At 35.2% G+C, this 27,283-nt stretch overlaps 4 protein-coding genes across 5 annotated transcripts; 2 read left to right on the forward strand and 2 right to left on the reverse strand.

Annotated features, from left to right (window-relative positions):
* The first annotated feature begins 824 nt into the window (after positions 1-824).
* Positions 825-15,408, forward strand: LOC147550019 (uncharacterized). The gene is made up of 2 exons (XM_086669307.1): positions 825-2,434; positions 14,987-15,408. The coding sequence occupies exon 1, from the start codon at positions 1,042-1,044 to the stop codon at positions 2,200-2,202; it is 1,161 nt and encodes a 386-aa protein (XP_086525433.1). The 5' UTR covers positions 825-1,041; the 3' UTR covers positions 2,203-2,434; positions 14,987-15,408.
* LOC147550020 (uncharacterized) lies at positions 12,969-15,408 on the forward strand. Of its 2 annotated transcripts, none has more exons than XM_086669306.1 (2): positions 12,969-14,142; positions 14,276-15,408. In XM_086669306.1, exons 1-2 carry the CDS (start codon positions 13,215-13,217, stop codon positions 14,284-14,286), a joined length of 939 nt encoding a protein of 312 aa, XP_086525432.1. In that variant the 5' UTR covers positions 12,969-13,214; the 3' UTR covers positions 14,287-15,408. The 2 variants fall into 2 exon arrangements, with proteins under 2 accessions (XP_086525432.1, XP_086525431.1); XM_086669305.1 differs by having other exon boundaries at positions 12,973-14,142; positions 14,973-15,408.
* Positions 15,409-15,890: 482 nt separating this feature from the next.
* Positions 15,891-17,504, reverse strand: LOC147550021 (uncharacterized). Its single transcript, XM_086669304.1, has one exon. The coding sequence runs from the start codon at positions 17,330-17,332 to the stop codon at positions 16,163-16,165; it is 1,170 nt and encodes a 389-aa protein (XP_086525430.1). The 5' UTR covers positions 17,333-17,504; the 3' UTR covers positions 15,891-16,162.
* Positions 17,505-24,684: 7,180 nt separating this feature from the next.
* On the reverse strand, positions 24,685-26,306 carry LOC147550022 (uncharacterized). Its single transcript, XM_086671761.1, has one exon. It carries the CDS (start codon positions 26,115-26,117, stop codon positions 24,957-24,959), a length of 1,161 nt encoding a protein of 386 aa, XP_086527887.1. The 5' UTR covers positions 26,118-26,306; the 3' UTR covers positions 24,685-24,956.
* Between the last annotated feature and the right edge of the window lie 977 nt (positions 26,307-27,283).

Below are 27,283 nucleotides of genomic sequence, written 5' to 3' on the forward strand. Positions count from 1 at the left end.
AAAAATAAGAAATTTTTCAGGGGTAGAAATTTTAAAGGGAAACATAACACTTCTCCATCCTCATCTCCTACCAACACCACAACCAAATCCGACCACCATCACATAATCTGACCACCACCATCACTATTTTTTTCTTATTTTTTTTCTTCTTCTCTTTGTCCACCACACCTCCATGTATCCTTTTCTCTCCATTCCTCATTATCCTCTTCTATCTCCCTCTCTTCAAACTCATCTCTCTTTGTCTAAGTTGACGAAGGGGAGGATCCCCTTCGCGAGGAAACTGATCTAATATGGGAGATCCCAAAGTAGTGTCGTTTTCTCATGATATTTTTTTATCTGGAAAACGACTAGAGAGAGAAGCGTTGGGGAAAGAGAGAGAGATAGAGGGAGGAGAGGAGAGATAAAGGTAGGAGAAAAGAGGGGGAGAGAGAGAAGGGGAGAGAGAAGACGCAAAAGAGAAAACACAATGGGGGTGGTTGATGGAAGAGAAGAAAGAAAGATTGACGGTTGTCGAAAATGGTATCGGAGTTGTGAGAAAATAATGGTGGAGTTGCGAAAAACAAAAAGGAAAAGAAAAAAAATTCACTCAAAATTGTTTCCCTCTTAACAATTTGAAAAAAAATATAGACAACTAAAATTGATCAGGTTTTGACAAAGTAAAAGCACCTCGAAATTTTTTCTTATTTCTCCAAAACGTCAGCCTTACAAAAAATACATCCTACTAGTTGGTTTTATAGCAGGGCATGCCAAACATGTCGAGCCAGTCGACACACATTATTTTTTTTTAAAGTGAGTCGACACACATTGTACGCCCCTGCAAGGACGGACCCGGATACAGAAATAGAGCGAGTTCCTGCAAAATTGAGACGTAGGTGCTGTGGACGAATAGAGTCACATATTTTCACTTGAATCTCAAAGCCCGCCTTCTAGATCTTCTCCTCGCGTCTTGCCGTCTTCCATCCCCAAGATCACTGAGGTATTTCTTTCTCTCTCTCCCTCTCTCTCTAAATTCTGGCTCCTCTATATCTTTCTTCTCTTTCAATGTTCTTTTCTATTCGAAACACAGTTCTACTTCACAGAAAAATCATTAATGGAGATTCTTCAACAACCCATTTCTTTAATTCCCTTCTTCTTCAAAACCCTTCCCCACTTTTCCCTAAATCTTTCTCCACCTCAAAAAATCAATCCATTTCTTCTTCTCCTTTTATAGTTTCTTACCTCATCAATTCATGTGGATTTTCAGAAGGTAAAGCCATCTCTGCTTCTAAACAACTTCATTTCAAAACCTCTTCTCAACCAGATTCAGTCATCACTTTCCTTGAACACAGTGGTTTTACTAAACCCTATATTTTCAAACTTATCAGCAAACGTCCTCTAATACTTTCATCAGATCCTCTCAAAACCCTAAAACCCAAATTTGATTTTTTCAATTCCATTGGAGTTTCTGGTCCTGACCTTGCAAAAATCTTATCAAATGGTCCAACTCTCCTTAAAAGAAGCTTAGAAAAACAACTAATCCCTTCCTTTACTTTCCTCAAAAACATTCTTCAAACCAACGACAATGTCATTGCTGCCCTAAAGCGATCCTCATGGGTTTTTCTGCAAGATCTTGATAAAAGATTGGTGCCCAATATCAAACTTTTGCAAAATCAAAATATCCCACAATCCAAAATCAATGCTTTATTGATAACCCAACCAAGAGCTTTAATGGTAGATGTTGATCTCTTTCAGAAGATTGTAATGGAGATTAAAGAAATGGGTTTTGATCCTTCAAAATTCACATTTCTTCTAGCTATTCATGGATTAACATCAATGAGTAAATCAACTTGGGAATCAAAATTGAATGTTTATAGGAAATGGGGTTGGTCTGAAGATGAAATTCGAATGGCATTCAGGAAACAGCCTTATTGTATGATGGTATCGGAGAAGAAGATAATGGCGATAATGGATTTCTTAGTGAACAAAATGGGTAATAATTCTTCTCTTTTAGCTAAACACCCATCTGTTCTTATGCTTAGTTTAAAGAAAAGGATAATTCCTAGATACTTGGTTCTTCAAGTTCTTGTTTCGAAAGAGTTGATTGATAAAGAATTTAGCATGACTTCTGTGTTAACAATCTCCGAGAAGTCATTCTTAAAGAAGTATGTTGTAAATTTTGAAGAGGAAGTTCCTCTGTTGTTGAAGGTTTATCAAGGTCAGTAGCCATTGAAAACTTCCTTGATTTGGGTTAGATTTACTTCTGATTTTTCTTCATGGATTTAGTTGTTAGAGAAACTGTTCATTATAATTGATAGATTTATTATGAATAATGAGTAAGATGGGTATTCTAATTTTGGGAGAAATGAAGCCCACTCGAGGCATGGATTTGATTTTTGTTTGCTTCTCCTTGAAATGAAATTTGTGGCTCAAGTCATATGAGGAACAAGTATAATGCGTTTAAGCGCTAGTTTTGCTTTTCAACAAAAAAAAAAAAGCACTAGTTTTGCTAGGAGAAGTCTGCATCACTTAGCCAGGAAATTTGTGCTGCCAAGGACTACATTTCGGTTTTGAGGGGAAGTGTTAGAGGTAATCTTGTTCCTCATTGATAGTGTAAATCATTGCATTATTATTTGTCATGGCCTCGTCAAACTAATCACGTCAATTCTCTTGTGTTTAGTGCGATTGTTTACTTTCACTATTGCTTCCTTGGGTTGTTTGTTATCCTTCATAAGAAATTAGTATAAAAGCTTTTGTTATTATGTTTTGGAACGATAAAATACAAAATAGAGAAGTTTGATGGAAGTTATGATTTGGACTCTTCAAAAATGAAGATGTGAAGGGTGTTAGTTCCACAAGGTTTTTAAAAATGTCAAAAGAGAAGCAATTTCAGAATCATGGAAGAAGGAGGGGGTAGAGCTCGTGGAGAGATTTCATCTGTTGTGCTTGAAACATGAAGATGGGTATTTTGTTACTTACAAGAAATGAACTCCAATCAAGACATGGATTTGATTCTTGTCTGCTTATTTTTAACTTTAATTGGTATTATTAAATGTTTAAAACACCAAATTAAATCTGAATATATCTCTTTTATAATGTGGATATTTGTTTGCATCGCCATCCAATTAGGTTAGAACCCACCCATACATCTATTATTGACAAAAAAAGTACAAAAAATGCAAAAAAATTTACACATTTATTTTCAAAAAAATTTGCATATGCTTGAATCTAAAAAAAAAATTGCACAGTAATTAACAAAATAGTTATATTCTAATTCATCTACCATTATTTCATTTCATTTTTTTTAAGTAAATTAGTTATGCAAGCATGGACGAATCCAAGATTTCTACTTAGGGGTGCTGATTTATATATCATTTTTCTTTTTGCAAACATAATAATTAACAAAATACTTATATTCATTAATTTTATTAATACGTCAACGATTACAAACGCAATTGACCTCTATGACTTTCAACAAAAAAAGAAAAAGTTAACCTTACAGTTTGTGTTTCGAAATGTTCGCACAATCGACTTATTATCAATCTCTAAAAACTTTTTTTCCATAAAGACAACCAAACTATAATTCAAACATGGAACACTCGTCTTGTTTCTTAAGCGTCTTGACTAGCTTCGTAGTTGAAAAAGCTCTTTCCACAAAGGCAGTTTAACCGGCGAAGTTAGGGTTAAAGTGGTAAGCAAATAAACTAAATGATATGTTTTATCTCTCTTAGTTTCCATCAATGTTCTAACAAGAGCTCCAATCCCACTTAAATTTGAGGAATCATCATTCTGCCTCATTTCGGAAATGTAGTTATCAAGCTGAGAACTAAGTAGCATAGTGTCAAGACTACTATAATCAGACGGAATAAAATTCAGCAAGGTGCAACAACTTACTTTTGTCGAAAATGACAAAACCTCTCAATGGACTCTTAGATGCCATACAACGGAGCAACTCGTTATTCTTCTCAATGAAACGAGTATTTAATTCTTGAAGTAGCATATCAATAACGGTATAGAAAATCTCTACTTGATAGGGTTTATGGTAGATGAATTGAAGTTTGTAGGGTCTATAGTAGATGAATTGAATTTTACAGGATTTATGGTAGATGAGTTGAATTTTATAGGGTTTATGGTAGATGAATTTTATTACTTTGAAACATAAAAGTAAAAAACACTTAAAATGTTTATTGAGGGGAACTCAATCCCACGACCTTAGACTTGCATCCGTACTCCGACCACCTCTTAAGCACTGGGTCAACCATTAGTTGACGTGATTTTCACACGTTATTAGATATTGTTATATATACATCTATATATATAACAAAAATACGTAAAATGCGCATGGAAGAAATCAAACCCACAACCTCAGCCTGTCTTCTCTACACATGATCTGTCCGTGTATGCAAGTAATAAATTCATGCATAATATCTATTTGTATGATGTCGTTAAAGATATAATGGTCAAACTGTTCTATAATTTTTTTTATATATTAATGTGTTTCAAGACAAATATTTATCAGGGGTCCCGATAAAAATCTCGCACCATGCCTCTAGAATCTCAACCATGCCACTGCTGAAGTTAGTCAAACACATGGAGTTTCACAAAAAATACACCCTACTAGCTGGTTTTATGGCACGACTAGGGGTGGGAATTGGCGCGTGCATGGGCACCCACAAGTAGTGATGTCATCGGACCGGGCGGGTCGGAAGAATCATTCTCGGGCTATTATAGTACTCGGGCGAGTAATTTCCACTTTCTTCTTGATCAAAGCCCGCCAAAGCCTGTTTGAATAGTCGGGCCCAATGGGCACCGGGCGGTCAGTTATCAGGCATTAGATCCAAGTCCATACAAATCTTTAGGAAATATAAAAATCTATAAGAAATCTTCACAAAGATCAGAGAAAGATTTATAAACGGTCAGTAAACTCAAACCTTTTTACAGATGTGTTTTTTCCCTTAAATCTATGGATTGATCAATATAATAATATACAGATAAGAACCAAGTGAAGAAGATGTAATATGCAATATAACATGAGATTTTCTGGTTTACTCTTGTGTTCTTGTCGCTTTATCTTCAACAAAAAACAAGAAGATGGAGACAAAAATGAGAAGAAGAATGTAAGATAAATGATGAAGCCAACAAGAACTTGTCACAAGATAGAGGATGGAATAGGAAGATGATGAGACATGAAGCCCAAGGCGAACCCAAGGCGAAAGCGAAAGTCAAATCAGAGTTCAGATGAGTGTGGAATATTCGGTACACGTGGCGTGCAACTGACGGTGAGTGTGGAATATTCGGTACACTGGTGGATTGTGTGGGATGTCTTTCGAGATTCTCGTTGGTTCAGATTCAGTGTAATCGAGCACACGATACTTCGGGTTTTTCCTGGACGTGCAAGCTACATCCGACAGCTGCTGAATCTGTTGGACTGTAAAGTGCGTTGAAAATTCTATGTGTGCTCCGAGATGCACCGAATCTTCTAGTCAAGCTCATGTCAACACACCATCCTGTATCACTAGGAAGTGCCCATCTGTCTCTATTTCTCTCAAATATTTCTTTTCCCTCTTACCTTCAGTTAGTGAGAGAAATATAATAACTTTTTAGGAAAGAAGAACACCATTGACACAGAGAAAGGAAATCGTTGGAGGTGATCTTTTAAACAGGGAAATCTAGGGAATTAGGGATTCAAGTGAGTCGTTTGAATCAAAGGTGATATTCTTAAGAAGAAAGATTCGATTGGAAGATATTTTAGAGAGAGAGGTAGATTCAGTTTTTTTTCATCTCTCTACAAATATCAGAGCACAAAGAATTGAAGGGGCATTTATCTTCTATTAGGGCTTGACTGAAACAGAATTGAGGGTTACCTTCTCCTTCTTCTCAGAGTTGAACAGAAAAATCTTTAGAGAGGGAGAGAGAAGTTGGACAGAATAATAAAGAGAGACCTTCATCTTATTTTATGTAGTTCTTTTAAGAGAGAAATTATTTGTCTAGAGGAAGAGAGAGAGAGAGAAAGAAATAAAAATTGTTACAGAGAGAGAGAAAGAGAGAGAGAGAGTTTGTGAGAGGCTTTTGCTTGTATTTTTTTTTATAGTTTGTTATTGAACAAGAATTTTTTTTCTTCTTCGTCATTAGATTATCAACTATCACCAAAGAGCTTCATATTCGATGATTTTCTTTCGTCTCTTCTCTTGTATTTAATGTCTTTATGTTAATCATTTTAAACATGAGTTTCTAATCCTCCATCTTGAGAGGACGATGAAACCCATGAGGATGTTTTTAGAGACATATTCATAAATAGATTAAATATTTAATCGTTCTTCATCTCATTATTCACACTTGATAGTCATTTCTTAACGAATTCTTCATCATTCATGCTTCGTGATTTGATATACCATGCTTGGATTAAATTTCTTAATGGTTTATGCTTATTTGTTGATGAGTAATAGTTGAGTAGTTACAAATTTAATAGCAATGATGAATAGATAAATTGTTAAGATTGTTTTAACGAAAATACTTTCTGGAATTTAGATAGTTCATATCCTAAAGTCCGAGTGATAGAAAATAAGTATTTAATTAGTTTTTTTTTTTTGATGAACAAAACCTTGCATTAACTAAACCGAAGAGTATACAATACAACAAAGCTACTTTAAAGCAGAAATAAACGATGGTACAGAGTTCCACACTGTCCTACTCGTATGTCTTCGTCCCCACTTGGCAAGCGCATCAGTTGGTGCATTACACTCTCTATGAACAAATGAGAAGATCGAGGCTTCAAATTGATTTTTGAGGGTCTGAACTTGTTGTAGAGTTGATTCCGTCTGCCAGTGGATGCCCACTTTGTGACCTTTTATAAAATTTATCAAAGATTGATTATCACTTTCGATGTGGATGTGTGAAATCTTCAATTCTAAGGCCCATTTCATACTGTGGAGTATAGCTAAACCTTCACCTTCTTCAGCATTTTGGCAACGAACCGAGTCTGCTGCTGCTATGATGAAGTTTGAATCTTCATCTCGTATGATACATCCGATTCCTGCCTGTTCTGTCACGTTAGTAAAAGAGGCGTCCACGTTTATCTTAAGGAAAGGTTTCTCCGGGGGGATCCAGGAGCTTCCCTTGGTTTTCTTTCTGTTTTTGGTTTTGGTTGTCGTCTCTATATTGAGAGGAGTAATAGTAGTGTTATTGATTCTGTCAACAATTTGTCTCGGATTTTGTTTGTTTTCATTAAAATAGTTTTCGCATCAAGCTTTCCAGATAAACCATAAGATTTTGGCGTATAGTTGAGTAAGCTCCTCTGGCAGATCTTTCCATTGAAAGATCCACTGCATGGTTGAGCCAATTTGATCTGTCTGAACTTCAAAATGGAACCAAATGGCTTTAGCGAAAGTGCAATGAAGCATAACGTGATCCAGTGTTTCATCCTCTGCACAATTAACACAAGTGTAAGAGTTACCAATGAATTTACCTATTTTTGCTTTCACCGGTAGGCTATTTGTGCAACACTTCCATATGAATAGTTTTACTCGGGGGATAAGATTCATATTCCAAATAAAGTACCAGTCGGTTTGATCCTGCATATGATTCATGTTATTCATTCTCAAGTAATTATACATCGTTTTTATGGAGAAATTTCCTGATTTCGTTAACGTCCAAATCGGTTTATCATCTTCATTCTGGTGAATATTGATACTTTGTATAGCTTTTTGTACCTCCTCATCAAAGCATTCCTGCAATAACTGCACATTCCAATTGTCATTAGTAATCAGTTGAGAAACCCAGGTAAGACTGGATTCCTTATTATTGATAATAGGGGGAGGGTGATTTGGGATCCAGAAGTCCTGCCAAATATTCACTTTATCACCTTTGTTAATGTCCCAGAAGATTAGGTCAGTTAGCTCGTTGTATTGTTTAGCAATCGACTTCCACAGCCAGGAGTGATTCACTTTTGGATTCGAGGGTTTATGAGTATTTGGAAAATACTTACTTTTGAGGACCTGAACCCAGATGGCCGTCGGATTCTTTATCATTCACCAGTTAATCTTGTTAAGAAACGCCTGGTTATCCAGACGGGGGAGACGAAGACCAAGGCCCCCCGCCTTTTTAGGTTTACAGATAGCAGACCAATTAATATAAAAGCTTTTGTTATTATGTTATTAACAAAAGAAATTAGTATAAAAGCTTTTGTTATTATGTTTTGGAACGACAAAATACAAAATAGAGAAGTTTGATGGAAGTAATGATTTGAACTTGTCAAAATGAAGATGTGAAGGGTGTTAGTTCGACAAGGTTTTTAAAAATGTTAAAAGAGAAGTAATTTCAGAATCTTCGACGAAGGAGGGGGTAGAGCTCGTGGAGAGATTTCATCTGTTTTGAAACATGAAGATGGGTATTTTGTTACTTACAAGAAATGAACTCCAATCAAGATATGGATTTGATTCTTGTTTGCTTATTTTTAACTTTAATTGGTATTATTAAATGGTTAAAACACCAAATTAAATTTGAATATATCTCTTTTTTAATGTGGATATTTGTTTGCATCGCCATCCAATTAGGTTAGAACCCACCCATACATCTAAAAAGTACAAAAAAATTTACACATTTATTTTCAAAAAAATTTGCATATGCTTGAATTTAAAAAAAAATTGCACCGTAATTAACAAAATAGTTATATTGTAATTCATCTACCATGATTTCATTTCAAATTTTTAAGTAAATTAGTTATGCAAGCAGGGACAGATCCAAGATTTCTACTTAGGGGTGCAGATTTATATATCATTTTTCTTTTTGCAAACATAATAGTTAACAAAATACTTATATTCATTAATTTTATTAATACGTCAACGATTACAAACACAATTGACCTCTACGACTTTCAACAAAAAAAAAAGTTAACCTCTACGACAGTTTGTGTTTCGAAATGTTCGCACAATCGACTTATTATCAATTTCTAAAAACTTCTTTTCCATAAAGACAACCAAACTATAATTCAAACATGGAACACTCGTCTTGTTTCTTAAGCGTCTTGACTAGCTTCATAGCTGAAAAAGCTCTTTCCACAAAGGCAGTTTAACCGGCGAAGTTAGGGTTAAAGTGGTAAGAAAATAAACTAAATGATATGTTTTATCTCTCTTAGTTTCCATCAATGTTTTAACAAGAGCTCCAATCCAATCTAAATTTGAGAAATCATCATTCTGCCTCATATCGGAAATGTAGTTATCAAGCTGAGAACTAAGTAGCATAGTGTCAAGACTACTATAATCAGACGGATAAAATTCAGCAAGGTGCAACAACTTACTTTTGTCGAAAATGACAAAACCTCTCAATGGACTCTTAGATGCCATACAACGGAGCAACTCGTTATTCTTCTCAATGAAACGAGTATTTAATTCTTGAAGTAGCATATCAATAACGGTATAGAAAATCTCCACTTGATAGGGTTTATGGTAGATGAATTGAAGTTTGTAGGGTCTATAGTAGATGAATTGAATTTGACAGGATTTATGGTAGACGAGTTGAATTTTATAGAGTTCATGGTAGATGAATTTTATTACTTTGAAACATAAAAGTAAAAAACACTTAAAATGTTTACTGAGGGGAACTCAATCCCACTCCGTACTCTAACCACCTCTTAAGCACTGGGTCAACCATTAGTTGACGTGATTTTCACACGTTATTAGATATTGTTATACATACATCTATATATATATATAACAAAAATACGTAAAATGCGCATGGAAGAAATCAAACCCACAACCTCATCCTGTCTTCTCTACACATGATCTGTCCGTGTATGTAAGTAATAAATTCATGCATAATATCTATTTGTATGATGTCGTTAAAGATATAATGGTCAAACTGTTCTATATTTTTTTTTATATATTTATGTGTTTCAAGAAAAGTATTTATCAGGGTCCCAATAAAAATCTCCGCACCATGCCTCTAGAATCTCAACCATGCCACTGCTGAAGTTAGTCAAACACATGGAGTTTCAAAAAAATACACCCTACTAGCTGGTTTTATGGCACGACTATGGGTGGGAATTGGCGCGTGAATGGGCACCCACAGGTAGTGATGTCATCAGACCGGGCGGGTCGGGCAGAATCATTCTCGGGCTATTATAGTACTCGGGCAGGTATTTTCCACTTTCTTCTTGATCAAAGCCCGCCAAAGCCTGTTTGAATAGTCGGACCCAATGGGCATTGGGCGGTCAGGTATCAGGCATTAAATCCAAGTCCATACAAATCTTTAGGAAATATAAAAATCTATAAGAAATCTTCACAAAGATCAGAGAAAGATTTATAAAAGGTCTGTAAACTCAAAACCTTTTTACAGATGTGTTTTTTTCCTTAGATCTATGGATTGATCTATATAATAATATACAGATAAGAACCAAGTGAAGAAGATGTACATATATATATATATATATATATATATATATGTCATATAACATGAGATTTTCTGGTTTACTCTTGTGTTCTTGTCGCTTTATCTTGAACAAAAAACAAGAAGATGGAGACAGAAATGAGAAGAAGAATGTAAGATAAATGATGAAGCCAACAAGAACTTGTCACAAGATAGAGGATGGAATAGGAAGATGATGAGACATGAAGCCCAAGGCGAAAGCGAAAGTCAAATCAGAGCTCAGATGAGTGTGGAATATTCGGTACACGTGGCGTGCAACTGACGGTGAGTGTGGAATATTCGGTACACTGGTGGATTGTGTGGGATGTCTTTCGAGATTCTCGTTGGTTCATTTCGAGTAGTTGTTCTGGTGAATTATTTTTTCTGTGTCTTTTACGAAATTGAGCGTGAAAAAATAGATAAAAACGGGAAAAAGACAGACAAAAGGGGATTTTGGTCATTTTGGAGATTCTGGTCAGAATCCAATGTTAATATTCGGATGAGAAGTAGAGCCCAAGACGAACCCAGCGCGAAAGCGAAAGTCAAATCAGAGTTCAGATGAGAAAGTTAGACCAAGTCAAAGATTGAAGTCTACAACGATTGATCAAATCTGCTTGATGACACGTGGCGTGCAACTGACGGTGAGTGTGGAATATTCGGTACACTGGTGGATTGTGTGGGATGTCTTTCGAGATTCTCGATGGTTCGGATTCAGTGTAATCGAGCACACGATACTTCGGGTTTTTCCTGGACGTGCAAGCTACATCCGACAGCTGCTGAATCTGTTGGACTCTAAAGTGCGTTCCAAATTCTATGTGGGCTCCGAGATGCACCGAATCTTCCAGTCAAGCTCACGTCAACACCATCCTGTATCACTAGGAAGTGCCCATCTGTCTCTATCTCTCTCAAATATTTCTTTTCCCTCTTACCTTCAGTTAGTGAGAAAAATATAATAACTTTTTAGGAAAGAAGAACACCATTGACACAGAGAAAGGAAATCGTTGGAGGTGATCTTTTAAATAGGGAAATCTAGGGAATTGGGGATTCAAGTGATTCGTTTTAATCAGAGGTGATATTCTTAAGAAGAAAGATTCGATTGGAAGATATTTTAGAGAGAGAGGTAGATTCAGTTTTTCTTCATCTCTTTACAAATATCAGAGCACAAAGAATTGAAGGGGCATTTATCTTCTATTAGGGCTAGACTGGAACAGAATTGAGGGTTACCTTCTCCTTCTTCTCAGAGCTGAACAGAAAAATCTTTAGATGGGGAGAGAGGAGTTGAACAAAATAATAAAGAGAGACCTTCATCTTCTTTTATGTTGTTCTTTTGAGAGAGAAATTATTTGTCTAGAGGAAGAGAGAGAGAAAGAAATAAAAATTATTACAGAGAGAGAGAAAGAGAGAGAGAGAGTTTGTGAGAGGTTTTTGCTTGTATTTTTTTTATAGTTTGTTATTGAACAAGAATTTCTTTCTTCTTCGTCATTAGATTATCAACTATCACCAAAGAGCTTCATATTCGATGATTTTCTTTCGTATCTTCTCTTGTATTTAATGTCTTTATGTTAATCATTTTAAACATGAGTTTCTAATCCTCCATCTAGAAAGGACGATGAAACCCATGAGGATGTTTTTAGAGACATATTCATAAATAGATTAAATATTTAATCGTTCTTCATGTCATTATTCACACTTGATAGTCATTTCTTAACGAATTCTTCATCATTCATGCTTGCTGATTTGATATACCATGCTTTGATTCAATTTCTTGATGCTTTATGCTTATTCGTTGATAAGTAATAGTTGAGTAGTTACAAATAATAGCAATGATGAATAGATAAATTGTTAAGATTGTTTTAACGAAAATACTTTCTGGACTTTAGATAGTTCATATCCTAAAGTCTGAGTTATAGAAAATAAGTATTTAATTAGTTTGTTGAATGTCTTTTTAAGTGTTTCATGAGTGAATTCAAAATCTCCAGGCTTCTCCCCCACTGATTCCTTTGTATCGTATTGTTTGTTTTCTTTAAATATTTTATCGTTTCGTTTCATCACCAACTATTTGAAAGAAAACCGTGCTAGTTCTAAGTTTCAAAATAGGTTTGACTTAGTCTCTGAAGATCGACCCCGATTTTTTCGGATTTTATTACTTGACGCCCGTACACTTGCAGGTGGAGACATTTTAGGTCGACCATAGATCCATCAGAAGACAAGAAGATAAACGGGAAAGATAAGGAGTTACGGCTAATAAGAAAATGAAAGTTAGGGTTAGGGTATAAATACTTTGTACCTCAATGCCCCTGATTCCCCTCACCTGAGACCAAAGGACTAAGTAATATGATGCAAGAGTTGTATTGGCTTAAGGGTTCCTAACCCTTAATTTCTCCTTAGCGAATACACTAAAAGTTGGGTCGACTATCGGGTCTTTTCTCAGACTAATGCAGACTCGGGCATGGGCGAGCCCTCGGGTAACCTCTGATACCAAAACCCGCCCATAATAATCGAGCGGGGCGGGCAGGTGTTACCCATAAGCGGGCTCGGGCATCCGCGGGCTTAATCGGACTCGGGTAATATTGAGCTTTAGGGTTTTTCCCACTCGTAGGCACGACATGCCAAATGTGTCTGGCTGAGTCAGACACAGGCCATTGCACACCCCTGCAAGGACGAACAGGAGGGATACCGGAATGGAGCGAGTTCCGGCAAAATTGACAGTTCGGTGCTGCGGGTGAATACCATCGTCTATTTTCACTTGAATCTCAGACCCCGCGTCACGTCTTCTTCAGTTTTCAATATCAGTGAGGTATTTCTTTCTCTCTCTATATCTTTCTTCTTCTTCTTCAATGATCTTTTCTATTCGAAACACATTTCTGCTTCACAGAAAAGTCATTAATGGAGATTCTTCGACAACCCATTTCTTATACTCTCTTCTTCTTCAAAACCCTTCTCCACTTTTCCGTAAATCATTCTCCTCCTCCTCCAAAAATGAATCCATTTCTTCTTCTCCTTTTATAGTTTCTTACCTCATAAATTCATGTGGATTTTCAAAAGATAAAGCCATCTCTGCTTCTAAAAAACTTCATTTTAAAACCTCTTCTCAACCAGATTCAGTCATCACTTTCCTTGAAAACAATGGTTTTACTAAACCCTATATTTTCAAACTTATTAATAGACTTCCTCAATTACTTGCATCAGATCCTCTCAAAACCCTAAAACCCAAATTCGATTTTTTCTATTCCATTGGACTTTCTGGTCCTGATCTTGCAAAAATCGTATCAGATGGTCCAGTTCTTCTTAGAAGGAGCTTAGAGAAACAACTAATCCCTTCCTTTACTTTCCTCAAAAACACTCTTCAAACCAACGACAATGTCATTGCTGCCCTAAAGCGATCCTCATCGGTTCTCCAAGGTTTTGATAAAAAATTGGTGCCCAATATCAAACTTTTGCAAAATCATAATGTCCCACAATCCAATATCAATCACTTATTGATAACCCAACCAAGAGCTTTAATGGTAAATGTTGATCTCTTTCAGAAGATTGTAATGGATCTTAAAGAAATGGATTTTGATCTTTCAAAATCCACATTTCTTCTAGCTATTCATGGATTAACATCAATGAGTAAATCAACTTGGGAATCAAAATTGAATGTTTATAGGAAATGGGGTTGGTCTGAAGATGAAATTCGAATGGCATTCAGGAAACAACCTTATTGTATGACGGTATCCGAGAAGAAGATAACTGCGATAATGGATTTCTTAGTGAACAAAATGGGTAATAATTCTTCTCTTTTAGCTAAACACCCATCTCTTCTTATGCTTAGTTTAAAGAAGAGAATAATTCCTAGATACTTATTTCTTCAAGTTCTTATTTCGAAAGGGTTGATCGATAAAGATTTTAAAATTAGGTATGTGTTAAGTATGTCTGAGGATTCATTCTTAAACAAGTATGTGTTTAAATATGGAGATGAAGCTCCTCAATTGTTGAAGGTATACCAAGGTCAGTAGCCATTGTCTAGTCTCACTCACTTGTTCATCTGAATCTGAAACAGTTGGTGAGATGAAAACTTTTTTCTGTTAATTGAAAACTTCCTTGATTTGGGTTACATTTACTTCTGATTTTTCTTAATGGCTTTAGTTGTTAAAGAAACTGTTCATTATATGAATAATGTGTAAGATGGGTATTCTGATCTGGGAAGAAATGAAGCCTACTCGAGGCATGGATTTGATTTTTGTTCGCTTCTCCTTGAAATGAAATTTGTGGCTCAAGTCATATGAGGAACAAGTAAAATGCGTTTTTAACCACTTAGCTTTGCTAGGAGAAGTCTGCATCATTTAGCCAGGAAATTTGTGCTTCCAAGGACTCCATTTTCGATTTTGGGGAAAGAGTCAAAGGTCGATAAGTGCTAGGATTTTAGTGAGTTAGAAATACCTTGAGAAGGCCATGTAATTTTGTTCTTCACTGATAGTATAAATCATCGCGCTATTATTTATCATGGTACAAGTCTCATCAACCGAATCACGTAAATCTCGTGTTTAGTGCATTTACTTTCTCTATTGCTTGCTTGGGTTGTTTGTTATTCGTCATAAGAAATTAGTATGGAGGCTTTGGTTATTAGGTTTTGGAATGACAAAATACCAAATATAGAAGTTTGATGGAAGTAATGATTTGAACTTGGCAAAAATGAAGATGTGAAGGGTGTGAGATCGACAAGGTTTGCTAAAAATGTTAAAAAGTGAAGCAATTTCAGTATCATCAACAAAGGAGAGGGAAGATCTCGTGGAGAGAATTCAAGCAATTCTATTGGGCTTGAAACATGAAGATGTGTATTTTGTTACTTGCAAGATATGAACCCCAATCTCGTAAAGATTTAGTACTGGTACAGCTCGATCTCGATCTTCTATCTTTTATACTTCTACTAGTAATGAATGTGACTCTGAATGAATGCCAATTGTTGCTTCTTTTATATGAGTAGTTCATTGTTTGTATTTCCTCATGGCATAGTTTAATAAAACTCAATGAAGTTCAAACTATTCGTAATCTTAGTTTTTTTTATTATCAGTGTGCTAAGAACCCTCGTTGGATGATGAATACCACTACTATTATTAGATGCACAAGTATAACTAGTATCACTAACCCTTTCATGTCCGAGCTACATAACCTGAATACATTCTACTTAATTTTTCATCAATTGCAGCATTAGAATAAACTTCACTTGTTTCTGAGGTAATCGCAATTTTTTCATTAAACATTTGTTGTATTGTCCAATTCCTTCCCGTGTCTCTAATTAAACTTAGTATGAAGAGTTCGGGGATATGGTGGATGTCTTCGTAGTATACAGAACGTGTTTTTGTCAAACCCCAATGTGCTTGGTTTATCAAAATTAAACAACTATGCCAAATGCCAATGGCACTGATAAGTTATTGTCATCCCCAATCCACAAGACAGGTCCTGAGTTCATAGATAGCTTTTATCTATTGATAATCTTCAGCCACAAATTTCATTATAAAGAGAAGCACGCAAGAACAAACCAATTCTATCTATTATAATGAACAATTTCAGTACAAATTACAACGCCAAAGAAGAGCAAGAACTAAGGTGAATCTGAATTGTCTCAATCAAATAACCCAAAATCAACCTGAATCAGCTATTCAAACTATTCAAACATTACAAGTCAGACAAAAAGAAACATTTTGAAATTTGATTAGAGTGGATTCAGGCCTTGAGCCAAAACAAGCACCATCTAAATATAACCCCAAAAGCAGAAGTTCCCAATTCAAAATATCAAGTGGATCTAGATATACTGTTGATCTTGGTATACCTTCAACAATATAGGAGCTTCATCTCCATACTTAAACACATACTTTTTCAAGAATGAATCCTCAGACATACTTAACACACACCTAATTTTAAAATCTCTATCGATCAACCCTTTCGAAATAAGAACATGAAGAACTAAATATCTAGGAATTATCCTTTTCTTTAAACTAAGCATAAGAATCGACGGGTGTTTAGCTATAAGAGAAGAATTAGTACCCATTTTGTTCACCAAGAAATCCATTATCGCCGTTATCTTCTCCTCCGATGCCATCATACAATATGGTTGTTTCTTGAATGCCATCCGAATTTCATCTTCAGACCAACCCCATTTCCTATAAACATTCAATTTCGATTCCCTAGTCGATTTACTCATTGATGTTAGTCCATGAATAGCTAGAACAAATGTTAACTTTAAAGGATCAAAACCCGCTTGTTTGAGATCCATTACCATCTTCTGGAATATGTTAGTATTTACTGTTAAAGCTCTTGGTCTGGTTATCAATAAGTGATTGATATTGGATTCTGGGATATTTTGATTTCGCAGAAGTTTGATATTAGGCACCAATGCCTTATCAAGATTTCGTCGGAAAATCCATGAGGATCGTTTTAGGGCAGCAATGACATTGTTGTTAGTATGAAGAGTATTTTTGAGGAAAGTAAAGGAAGGAATAAGTTGTTTTTCTAAGCTTCGTTTGAGAACATCAGGATCACGTGATAAGATTTTTGCAAGGTCAAGACCAGAAAGTCCAATTGAATTGAAAAAATCCAATTTGGGTTTTAGGGTTTTGACAGGATCTGATGAAAGTATTTGAGGAAGTCTCTTAATAAGTTTGAAAATGTAGGGTTTAGTAAAACCATTGTTTTCAAAGAAAGTGATGACTGAATCTGGTTGAGAAGAGGTTTTGAAACGAAGTTGTTTAGAAGCAAAGATGGCTTTATCTTCTGAAAACCCACATGAATTTATAAGGTAAGAAACTATAAAAGGAGAAGAAGAAATGGTTTGATGTGTGGAGGAGGAGAATGATTTAGGGAAAATTGGAGAAGGGTTTTGAAGAAGAAGGGAATATAGGAAATGGGTTGTTGTAGAATCTCCATTAATGATTTTTCTGTGAAGTAGAACAGTGTTTCGAAGAGAAGATAACATTGAAAAATAAAATTGATATGAAGCAAGAGATTTAGGGAGAGAGAACTCACTGCCACTAGTAATAGAAAGGGAGAAGGAAGAAACCTTCAATTGATGGGATTTGGGATTTGAATATATCTGCTTCAGGTTAGGAAAATTTCAGTGACGAGTGTTTTCTCTGCAAAATTTTCGCCTGCCTTTAATAAAATAATTTTTAGGTTCCCAGTCCGAATATTTACATTTAAAGACACGTTTAATCCACCCTAATATTAATATAAGATTTTAAGCTAAAATAATAATTATAATAGATATTTAGTTCAAATTGACCCATCTCTACAGAAAAAACAGATCTTTATTATTTCTATTTAATCATAATACCCATTATAACCTTTTATGTAACAAAAAAACCCACTTTTGAAAGTCAATCTCCAAAATTCCCTTCCTTTTTTCCTCAGATTTTTTTTCGATTGATTTCAAACTTGAAATCTGTTTCGCAATATACAGTTATTTAGTATCAATTACGTATATTTCCACAACAAAACACATTAAGGTTGTGTTTGATATCAAGGAAACAATTCCATGGAAACACAAGAGTTCCATGGAAAGCCTTCCACATAATTTACTCAGTGGAAACAAGAGTTCTTTCGTTTGGTAGTCATACATTATTCTGTGGAATTACGAACTCTGTTATTTAGTTGACAACTAATTTCTACGAATATAATATTCAATTAAGAGTTTTTATTTACTCTTTATGTAGTCTAAATGATATTTTTACTTTTGCGAAAATTACATTTTCATCCTTATTTGTCTAAATTACATTTTTACCCTTATATTTTTAAAATTACATTTTCACCCCCTATGTTGTAAAATTATTTAACCTTGTGTCACTTTACTAATTTAAGGGTAAAAATGTCATTTTGATATTATACGAGGGTAGAAATGTCATTTTGACAACATAAGGGTAAAATGTCAATTTGATATTATAAAAGGGTAAGAATGTAATTTTGACTATAAAAATCCAAAATGTCATTTTGACAACTTTGTAAACATGTCATTTGGTAAGAAGGACAAAAATGTCATTTGCCCAATGTACAAGTAAAAAATTTATTTTGCTAAATTTTATGGTAAAACATCACGTTGAACATATATGGAGATAAATATTAGGTTTCAAGTATCCGAACATATTAAAATATTTTTATTTTGATTTTTGACTTTCCACGGAAACTAATTCCGAGGGGGAGCAAAGAATTAAAAGTGGTCTATTTCATGGAAATAGATTCCCTAGGGAATTAAAGTCATGGAGTTACAATTCGTATCAAACGGTGGAAATACCTATTTCCACGAAAATTCTTTTATTTCCATGGAAATGGGAGATATCAAATACACCCGAAGTATAGTTAAAGTATGTCTAGATGTCAAAGTTACAATGTTTTTCTGTTTATTGATTATTGTTTTGTTTCATAAATAACGTGTTATTTATTGTTAAAGTTACATACTTTATTTCAATTTTGTATATGTGTCATACATAACACATTATGTATCAACAATGTTTCTTCCAAAAGAGAAAATGACTAAAATCATATTTTGAAGGAAGATCGGACCTTAATCGCTTTTTGAATTTTATTTTGGGGCTAAAACCCGTAGACCCTTAATAAAATGAAAACAGTTTAAAGGCCACCAAAATTGGATATTTAGATTTAGATGTTTTTTTAATGTCTGAATCTGAATTTGCTGAATCTGAATTTGCTTAATTGTTTCACAAGTTAGAATGTTTGTTTTCCCTATGTGAATAATTATGTCTGAATTCGTACTTTGACATTAATACCCTTACTTCATATTTTTAAAAACAAGCCCTAATCTCTCCCTGGTCTGAATAAAAAGAAACAAAACCCTAATTCTTCTATCCCTCTTTCTCCATTTCTAGGAAAAACAGAACCCTAGTTTTTTTTATAATGATAAGCGGGAGAAGCCCGAACCGAATACAATGAAATAAGAAAACAAAAAACAACAAAGAAATAAAAAATTACATCATTTCATTAGCCCCACCCTTTCCTCATTCTCACTGTCCCTCTAGAGTCTGCATTAACAATATTCACTAATTCCACCGACAGTTGACTAACATTCATGTGAGTTACATCCGGTCTGAACTTCATCTTTGACAAGTAATCAGCAGCTTGGTTGGGTTCTCTGTAACATGAAAAACTCGAAAACTCCGAAATTGGCTCCAAAGCCTCTAAACTCTCTTCAAACGCCTCGCCTTCCATGGTAATTTATGATGTGGTTTTGCAAGAAGTAACTTGATATTCATGGAATCAAGACCAAACTCAACTTCCTGTAACCCGACACTAAGTCCTAACTCCAGCCTCAACTCAACACCCTGCAGCTCATGTATAAAGATAGCATGGCTATCAACCTGAACAGTGGCTGCGCTAATAACAGTTCCCTCCGAATCTCGAATAATAGCTCCATACCCCACATCCACCTCGCTTAGTGCACCATCGGTATTAATCATATATCTCCCTACCATCGACCGAGTCCATTTACATGAAGTATAAACCAGCTTTTGAAGAGAGATAGCAAGATTCCAGCGATCGATGGTCCTTCGATTCTCCTTTGTTTCTTCAAACCGTTTGGTGATAGTGTTCAACTTGATTCGCACTTCATCACAAATAGTATGGATAATCAACTCTGGCAATATGACATTGCTTCTAAATATCCTGTTATTATGCTCCTTCCAAATATGTTAGACATAGGCATTTAAAATCAAACTACCCACTCAATCGTTTCTTTGTCTCTCTTTTTTCAGAAAACCCTAATTCTTTCCTCCCTCTTTCATCATCTCTACAGTCTATCTCTCTCACTCAATCGTTCTCCCTCTTTCACCATCAATGAAGTTTTCGCCTCCCTCTCTGAATCGCTCTCTCTCATAGTAGATCGACAAAGGTTCATCTCTTTCTCTCGCACAACTACTTTCTCTCTCAATCGCTCTTTCTCTCTCAATCGTTCTTTCTCTATCAATCGCTCTCTCTTTCTCTCTCAATAGCTCTCTCTCAATCGCTCTCTCTCTCTAACGATATATCATCAAAGGGTTTGCCACCACCAAAAGACTTATGAAAATGGTTTACCGATCTCTATTTTGTGGTGGCGGCGGTCTGGCTGGTGGTGGTGGCGGCGGTGGTGTGTTTGTTCCTTTGGTGGTGTGGTGGCGGTGATCTTGTCTGATTGGTGGTGGTCTTGGTTATTTGTAACTGTGGTGGTGGTTGTCTGATCGGTGGTGGTGGTTATCTGATTGGTGGTGGTGGTTGTCTGATCGGTGGTGGTGGTTATCTGATTGGTGGTGGTGGTTGTCTTGGTGGTTTGTACTTGTGGTGGTTGTCTGGGTGGTGGTGGCGGTGCATTTGACTGAGAATATTTCTAATTAATAGGGGTATAAAGGTCATTCAACATATTTCAGCTATTGGACATTGTTTTCAGACTTGTTTTCAAGTCTGAAAAATGTATGATACTTTTCAGCCTATTTAGACAACGATTCAATTCAGACGACTTTTCAGATTTTCTTAAATAAAAAACACACAGTCAATAACTGTATAACACATTGACTTATAAGGCTTATTTTTTTTAGCCCAAAGATTGTTTTGATCAAACATTGCCCCCTAATATTTCTCTTTGTCTCTCCATCTCTCTTTAAAACGAAAAAACCCAGAAGAAGTTAAAGATGGGTATTTGCACATCTTGTGAGATAACATCAATTCCAACAACAAAACTGATACTTGAAGATGGAAAGCTAGTTGAGTATTCATACCCAGTCAAAGTGGCAAATGTACTTCAAAAGTTTAACAATCCAGATTGTTTTATATGTAATTCAAATGAGATGGAATTTAATTGATCAGTTATCAACCATGATGATAATGAAAAACTTCAAATTGGTCATTTTTCTTTTTGGCATTAAGTAAATTAAGATACCCACTTCAACTTAAAGAAACGCCGGCAGTTAAAGCAAGTTATGTTCTTGTGAAGAGAGTGGAAGAGAGAAATAGTGAGAGAGAAAGAGAGGGGGACAAACCAAGAGAGAGGGTGACATTGAGTGAGAGATGAGTTGAGATGAAAGAATAAAAGTGACAATGGTGGTCGAAATGGTGGCGGTGGAAAATTGTGGTGGTGAAAATGATAAAGAAGATGAAGAGTAGGGGGTAATGTTTGATGAAGTCAATTTTTGAATAATAAGAAATATGCCCCAAGAATGTACAAGAAAAACATGAATTTCGTAGAAGATTTATTCTCCGAAGATTATTTTTATGTCCCAAAACAGCAACCAACATTAATGGCCTTCCAAAATGCTAAATTATAAAAAGTAAAGGTAGGTGTAACTAGAGGTGGGTAAGGGTAAGTTTTTTTCGGTTTTGACTCAAGCCGAAGCCGAACTAATAAGTGGCAGTTTGACTAAATCATCGGCCGAAGTCGAGCCATTCATTCGGTCGACCGATATGGTTCAACTCGGTTTAGTTCAGCTCGGTTGGGTTCGATTGATCGGTTTAACCGATCACAATGTAGAGAAAATTGTAAACTAATGTTATTCATTTCATTGCACATACCAAATAAAAATTAAGAACCCATCATACTTTTCCGCCATTACAGATGCCAAAAAAAAATTAAAAATCCATCGTACTTTTCCACCATTACAAAATATAAATAAAAAAAGTAGTGCGAATACAAAATCTATAATTTTAAGTTACTAACTAAGAATAGGTTGTGGTAAATAGAAAATCAGTGAAGACTTACAGTTAAAATCTTTCAATCAAGTTGAATAGGTGGTTGATGAAGCCGACAACAACTAGGAAGGAGGACGGATCGTACTATGGAAGACTTGATTAGGGGTTTTCTAATTCTTTTCCTTTTTAGTTTAACACATTCTAACTTTACAAAATTATTATTTTATTTTTCTTTAGGGTTCGGTCGGTTCAGTTTGGGCGATTTCTAGAAACTCAAATCGAGACCAAACCAGACCAATTTTGAGTTGTTCGGTTTTTCTGGTTGAACCGAGTCGAACGGTGATTGGTTCGGCCGCAAAACGGATTGGTGTGGTTCGACTTGGTTTGGTTCGATTTTTGCTCACCCCTAGGTGTACGGTGCCTCAATTTTTTTGTTGAATGGAACACCAACAAAAAGAACCAACCACCAACAACTAATAACCCAGTTGGTAAGCGCATCTTTCCTCAATACGGATGTTTCATGTTCGATCCCATAGAAGTACACATCCAGGAATATTGAATTTGGATATAAATAAAGAAAGGAGTTAGTATTTACAGAGCATGAAAAGCTCTTTACAGAGCTAAAATGTTTTCCTTTTTTTTCTATTTATCTCTAAATATACTTTTGGTATTTACAGTTCTAGAAGGGCTAAAATGAAAATTTTCGACTAAACTGAAAACAAAGTTCATTCTTGTTCATATTCAAGCCCTATCGTCACTCACCACAGGTCCACAACCATCCCTACAATCATCCAACACAAACACTATTAATGGAGCAAGTTGACTCGGTAAAGCTTCATTAACGGAGGAGTTCAATATTTCTAAAGGTAATAAGACCAAAAAAGATATGTGATTCTTCTAAAGAGAATTCAGATTTCTTTGGTAAAAACAATTTCTTCAACGACCCAAAAATTCGGCCAATTAATGCTTAAAACGATGTTTTCGGATTTTTCACAAAAAATTTCGGTGAAACCCACCTTTTTTTTTTTTTGCTATATTTTTATATAATTTATTTTAAATTTTGGAAAAGAATATGAAACACGTACAACTCATATGTAAATAACCTACAAACTAAATGACAAAAACACCTGGATTTGCTTGAAATTTAGCTACAAAGAAATAAATAAAAATCGGTCACAAAGAACAACAAAGAAAAAGATGGAAAATAAATGACAACAAAAAAATGAATAATTGTCGGCAAAAAAAAATCGATTCATTTTCGGCAATATATGTCGAAAAATCTCATCTTCTACATTATGGATCTACTGAAAAACACCGTTGTCCTTTAGTAGTTTTTCATCGTCTTCTCCTTTTCAACTTCACATGATTAAAAAAAAAACTTATAGAACTTAACTAAAACCAACAAAATCTTACTGGTATGAAATCTTAGTTCTATTTGTGTTGAATAATCCAAGATTTCTAGAGAGAAAAAGTCAAAACTCATGTTGTAATCCAACCAACATCAATACACACAAGAAATTTCAAGCTTATTCATACCATAAAGAGAACCATAAGAAACTAAAGAATTTGATTAATTGAAATCTCAAACAAAAATAGAACCACAAGAAACTAAAGAATTTGATCAATTGAAATCTCAAACAAAAATAACTAATTTTGATTTCAATAGCTTTAGCTATTAGTTTTAAGTTCAGATTTTTATCAGAGGTTATTTTCAAGACTTTTCATTAAATAAGCCTTTATGTTTAAATACAAAATAGTTTTTGGACTACAACTTAAAGATTTCTGTAAATATAAATAAGCAGCTCTGTGAATTGCTCTAGACTGCTTTGTAAATACCACTGACCTTCAAGTAATATCTTTGAGCTTTATGCCACTTACTTCGTTGGACTTTAGACCATTAACCTTGTTGGACTTTAGACCATTAACCTTTTTAACTTTAAGCCAGTAGTAGCATTCGTAATAATTCAGCCGTTATTGTGGTCATCACATCCTATTGATGTATCAATGCCTTTGTAATAACCAAAAAACAAAAAGAACCAATGATTTTTTTTTTTGCAAAATAATTTCCATTACCTTCAAATTTAATTAGTATTATTAAATATCGCTGCTGAACAAATAGCTAAAACACCAAATTAAATTTTGATATATCTCTTTATTAATGTGGAATTTTTTTTTCGCATCACCATCCAATTACGTTAGAATCCACCCACACATCTTATTATTGACAAAAAAATGCAAACTTTTTATCGAAATGTTATTGTAAACCTGATCGTAATCTTGTAGTATAACCAATGGTAGTAAAGATATAGTAGTCGATCAGCTTCATCTTGATCTAGTACTGGATGTTGCTTCTATTATTAGATCCACAACTATAACTAGTATCACTAACACTTTCATGTCCATATTTATCTACATGAACTGAATACATTCTACTAAATTTTTCATCAATTGTGTCATGAGAATAAACGTCACTTGTTTCTAAGGTAACCGTAATGTTTTCGTATAATGTTGTGTTGTCCAATTCCTTTCCGGGTCTCTAATTGAAGCTAGTATGAAGAGCTCGGGGATATCCCCCTAGTCTTTTCTAAATTTATTTTCCCTTATCAAGAGAAGCAAGCAAGAACACAACCTATTCTAGTTCAACAAAGAAAAAAGCACAACCTATTCTAACAATTGTAATGAACAATTTCAAATCCAAATTACAACCATAAAGAAAAGAAAGAACTGAGGCGATATGAATCGTCTAGATCAAATAACCCGAAATCAACCTGAATCAGCTATTCAAACGATTCAAACATCACAAGTCAAGACAAAAGGAAACATTTTGAAATTTGATTGGAGTGAATTCAAGCCTTGAGTTAGAACAAACACTATCTAAATTTAACCCCCAAAACAGAAGTTCCCAATTCAAATATCAAATGGATCAAGATATACTACTAACCTTGGTATACCTTCAACAACTGAGGAGCTTCATCTCCGTATTTAAACACATACTTGTTTAAGAATAAATCCTCAGACATACTTAACACATACCTAATTTTAAAATCTTTATCGATCAACCCTTTCGAGATAAGAACTTGAAGAACTAAATATCTAGGAATTATCCTTTTCTCTAGACTAAGCATAAGAACAGAGGGGTGTGTAGCTAAAAGAGAAGAATTATTACCCATTTTGTTCACTAAGAAATCCATTATCGCCGTTATCTTCTTCTCCGATACCGTCATACAACATGGCTGTTTCCTGAATGCCATTGTAATTTCATCTTCAGACCAACCCCATTTCCTATAAACATTCAATTTTGATTCCCTAGTCGATTTACTCATTGATGTTAATCCATGAATAGCTATAAGAAATGTGGATTTTGAAAGATCAAAACCCGCTTGTTTGAGATCCATTACCATCTTCTGGAATATGTTAGTATTTACTATTAAAGCTCTTGGTCTGGTTATCAAAAAGTGATTGATATTGGATTCTGGGACATTTTGATTTTGCAGAAGTTTGATATTAGGCCCCACTGTCTTATTAAGATCTCGTCCGAAAATCCATGAGGATCGTTTTAGGGCAGCAATGACATTGTTGTTAGTATGAAGAGTGTTTTTGAGGAAAGTATAGGAAGGAATAATTTGTTTTTCTAAGCTTCGTTTGAGAAGATCTGGATCATTTGATAAGACTTTTGCTAGGTCAAGACCAGAAAGTCCAATTGAATTGAAAAAATCCAATTTGGGTTTTAGGGTTTTGAGAGGATCTGATGAAAGTATTTGAGGATATCTATTAATAAGTTTGAAAATGTAGGGTTTAGTAAAACCATTGTTTTCAAAGAAAGTGAGGATGGAATCTGGTTGAGAAGAGGTTTTGAAATGAAGTTTTTTAGAAGCAGAGATGGCTTTATCTTCTGAAAATCCACATGAATTTATAAGGTAAGAAACTATAAAAGGAGAAGAAGAAGAAATGGATTGATTTGTGGAGGAAGAGAATGATTTAGGGAAAAGTGGAGAAGGGTTCTGAAGAAGAAGGGTATATAGGAAATGGGTTGTTGTAGAATCTCCATTAATGATATTTCTGTGAAGTAGAAACGTGTTTCGAAGAGAAGATAACATTGAAAAATAAAATTGATATGAAGCAAGAGATTTAGAGAGAGAGAGAGAGAGAGAGAGAGAGAACTCACTGCCACCGGTAATAGGAAGGGAGGAGGAAGAAACCTTCAATCGATGGGATTTGGGATTTGAATATATCTGCTTCTGGTTCGGAAGATTTCAGTGACGACTCTTTTCTCGGCAAAATTTTCGCCTGCCTTTCATAGAATAATTTTTGGGAAATTAGGTCAAATGACCTTTGACTGGCTCAAATTTGTTAAAGGAGTTAATTCCTATATGGCCCCCTACTTTGTGACCAGCTTCCTTTATGGCCCCCTTTTTTTCGTAAATTCAAATATGGCCCCCTATTTTCAGATAAATGTCATTACTACCCTTCTTAATTCTAAATTTAAAACAATAAAAAAAAATTATTTCCACCTCACCCCTCTCTCTCCACCTCATCTCTCCCTACACCTCATCTCTCCCTACACCTCACCCCTCTCTCTCTCTCTCTCTCTCTCCAACTCTCTCTCTCCTACTCACCCCTTTCTTCTCCGGCAAGGTGGCCGGCCGGAAAATTTTCCGGCCGGCCACCTTCAAACTTAAAAAAAAAAAAAAATTTCTCTCTCCTCTCTCTCTCTAAATTTTTTATTTTTTTTTTAAATCTCACCACTCTCTCTCTCTCTAAAACTCCGGCGAAGGGGGTTTCCCTTCGCCGGAGATCTGTTCACGAACAGCAGCTCTGTTCGTGAACAGATCTCCGGCGAAGGGAAACCCCCTTCGCCGGAGTTTTAGAGAGAGAGAGTGGTGAGATTTAAAAAAAAAAAAAAAAATTTAGAGAGAGAGAGGAGAGAGAAATTATTATTTTTTTTTTTTAAGTTTGAAGGTGGCCGGCCGGAAAATTTTCCGGCCGGCCACCTTGCCGGAGAAGAAAGGGGTGAGTAGGAGAGAGAGAGAGGTGAATTGGAGAGAGAGAGAGGTGAATTGGAGAGAGAGAGAGAGGGGTTAGGTGTAGGGAGAGATGAGGTGTAGGGAGAGATGAGGTGTAGGGAGAGATGAGGTGGAGAGAGAGGGGTGAGGTGGAAATAATTTTTTTTTATTGTTTTAAATTTAGAATTAAGAAGGGTAGTAATGACATTTATCTGAAAATAGGGGGCCATATTTGAATTTACGAAAAAAAGGGGGCCATA

Source organism: Eschscholzia californica, unplaced genomic scaffold (assembly GCF_041429995.1).
Source record: "Eschscholzia californica isolate CP2 unplaced genomic scaffold, dmEscCali1.0.p SCAF_3, whole genome shotgun sequence".
NCBI classification, from domain to species: Eukaryota; Viridiplantae; Streptophyta; class Magnoliopsida; order Ranunculales; family Papaveraceae; genus Eschscholzia; species Eschscholzia californica.

What these genes read in the sequence shown, in the direction of transcription:
- LOC147550019 (XM_086669307.1), top strand. Translation starts at nt 1,042, where the DNA reads ATGTTCTTTTCTATTCGAAACACAGTTCTACTTCACAGAAAAATCATT.
- LOC147550020 (XM_086669305.1), top strand. Translation starts at nt 13,215, where the DNA reads ATGATCTTTTCTATTCGAAACACATTTCTGCTTCACAGAAAAGTCATT.
- LOC147550021 (XM_086669304.1), bottom strand. Translation starts at nt 17,332, where the DNA reads ATGTTATCTTCTCTTCGAAACACTGTTCTACTTCACAGAAAAATCATT.
- LOC147550022 (XM_086671761.1), bottom strand. Translation starts at nt 26,117, where the DNA reads ATGTTATCTTCTCTTCGAAACACGTTTCTACTTCACAGAAATATCATT.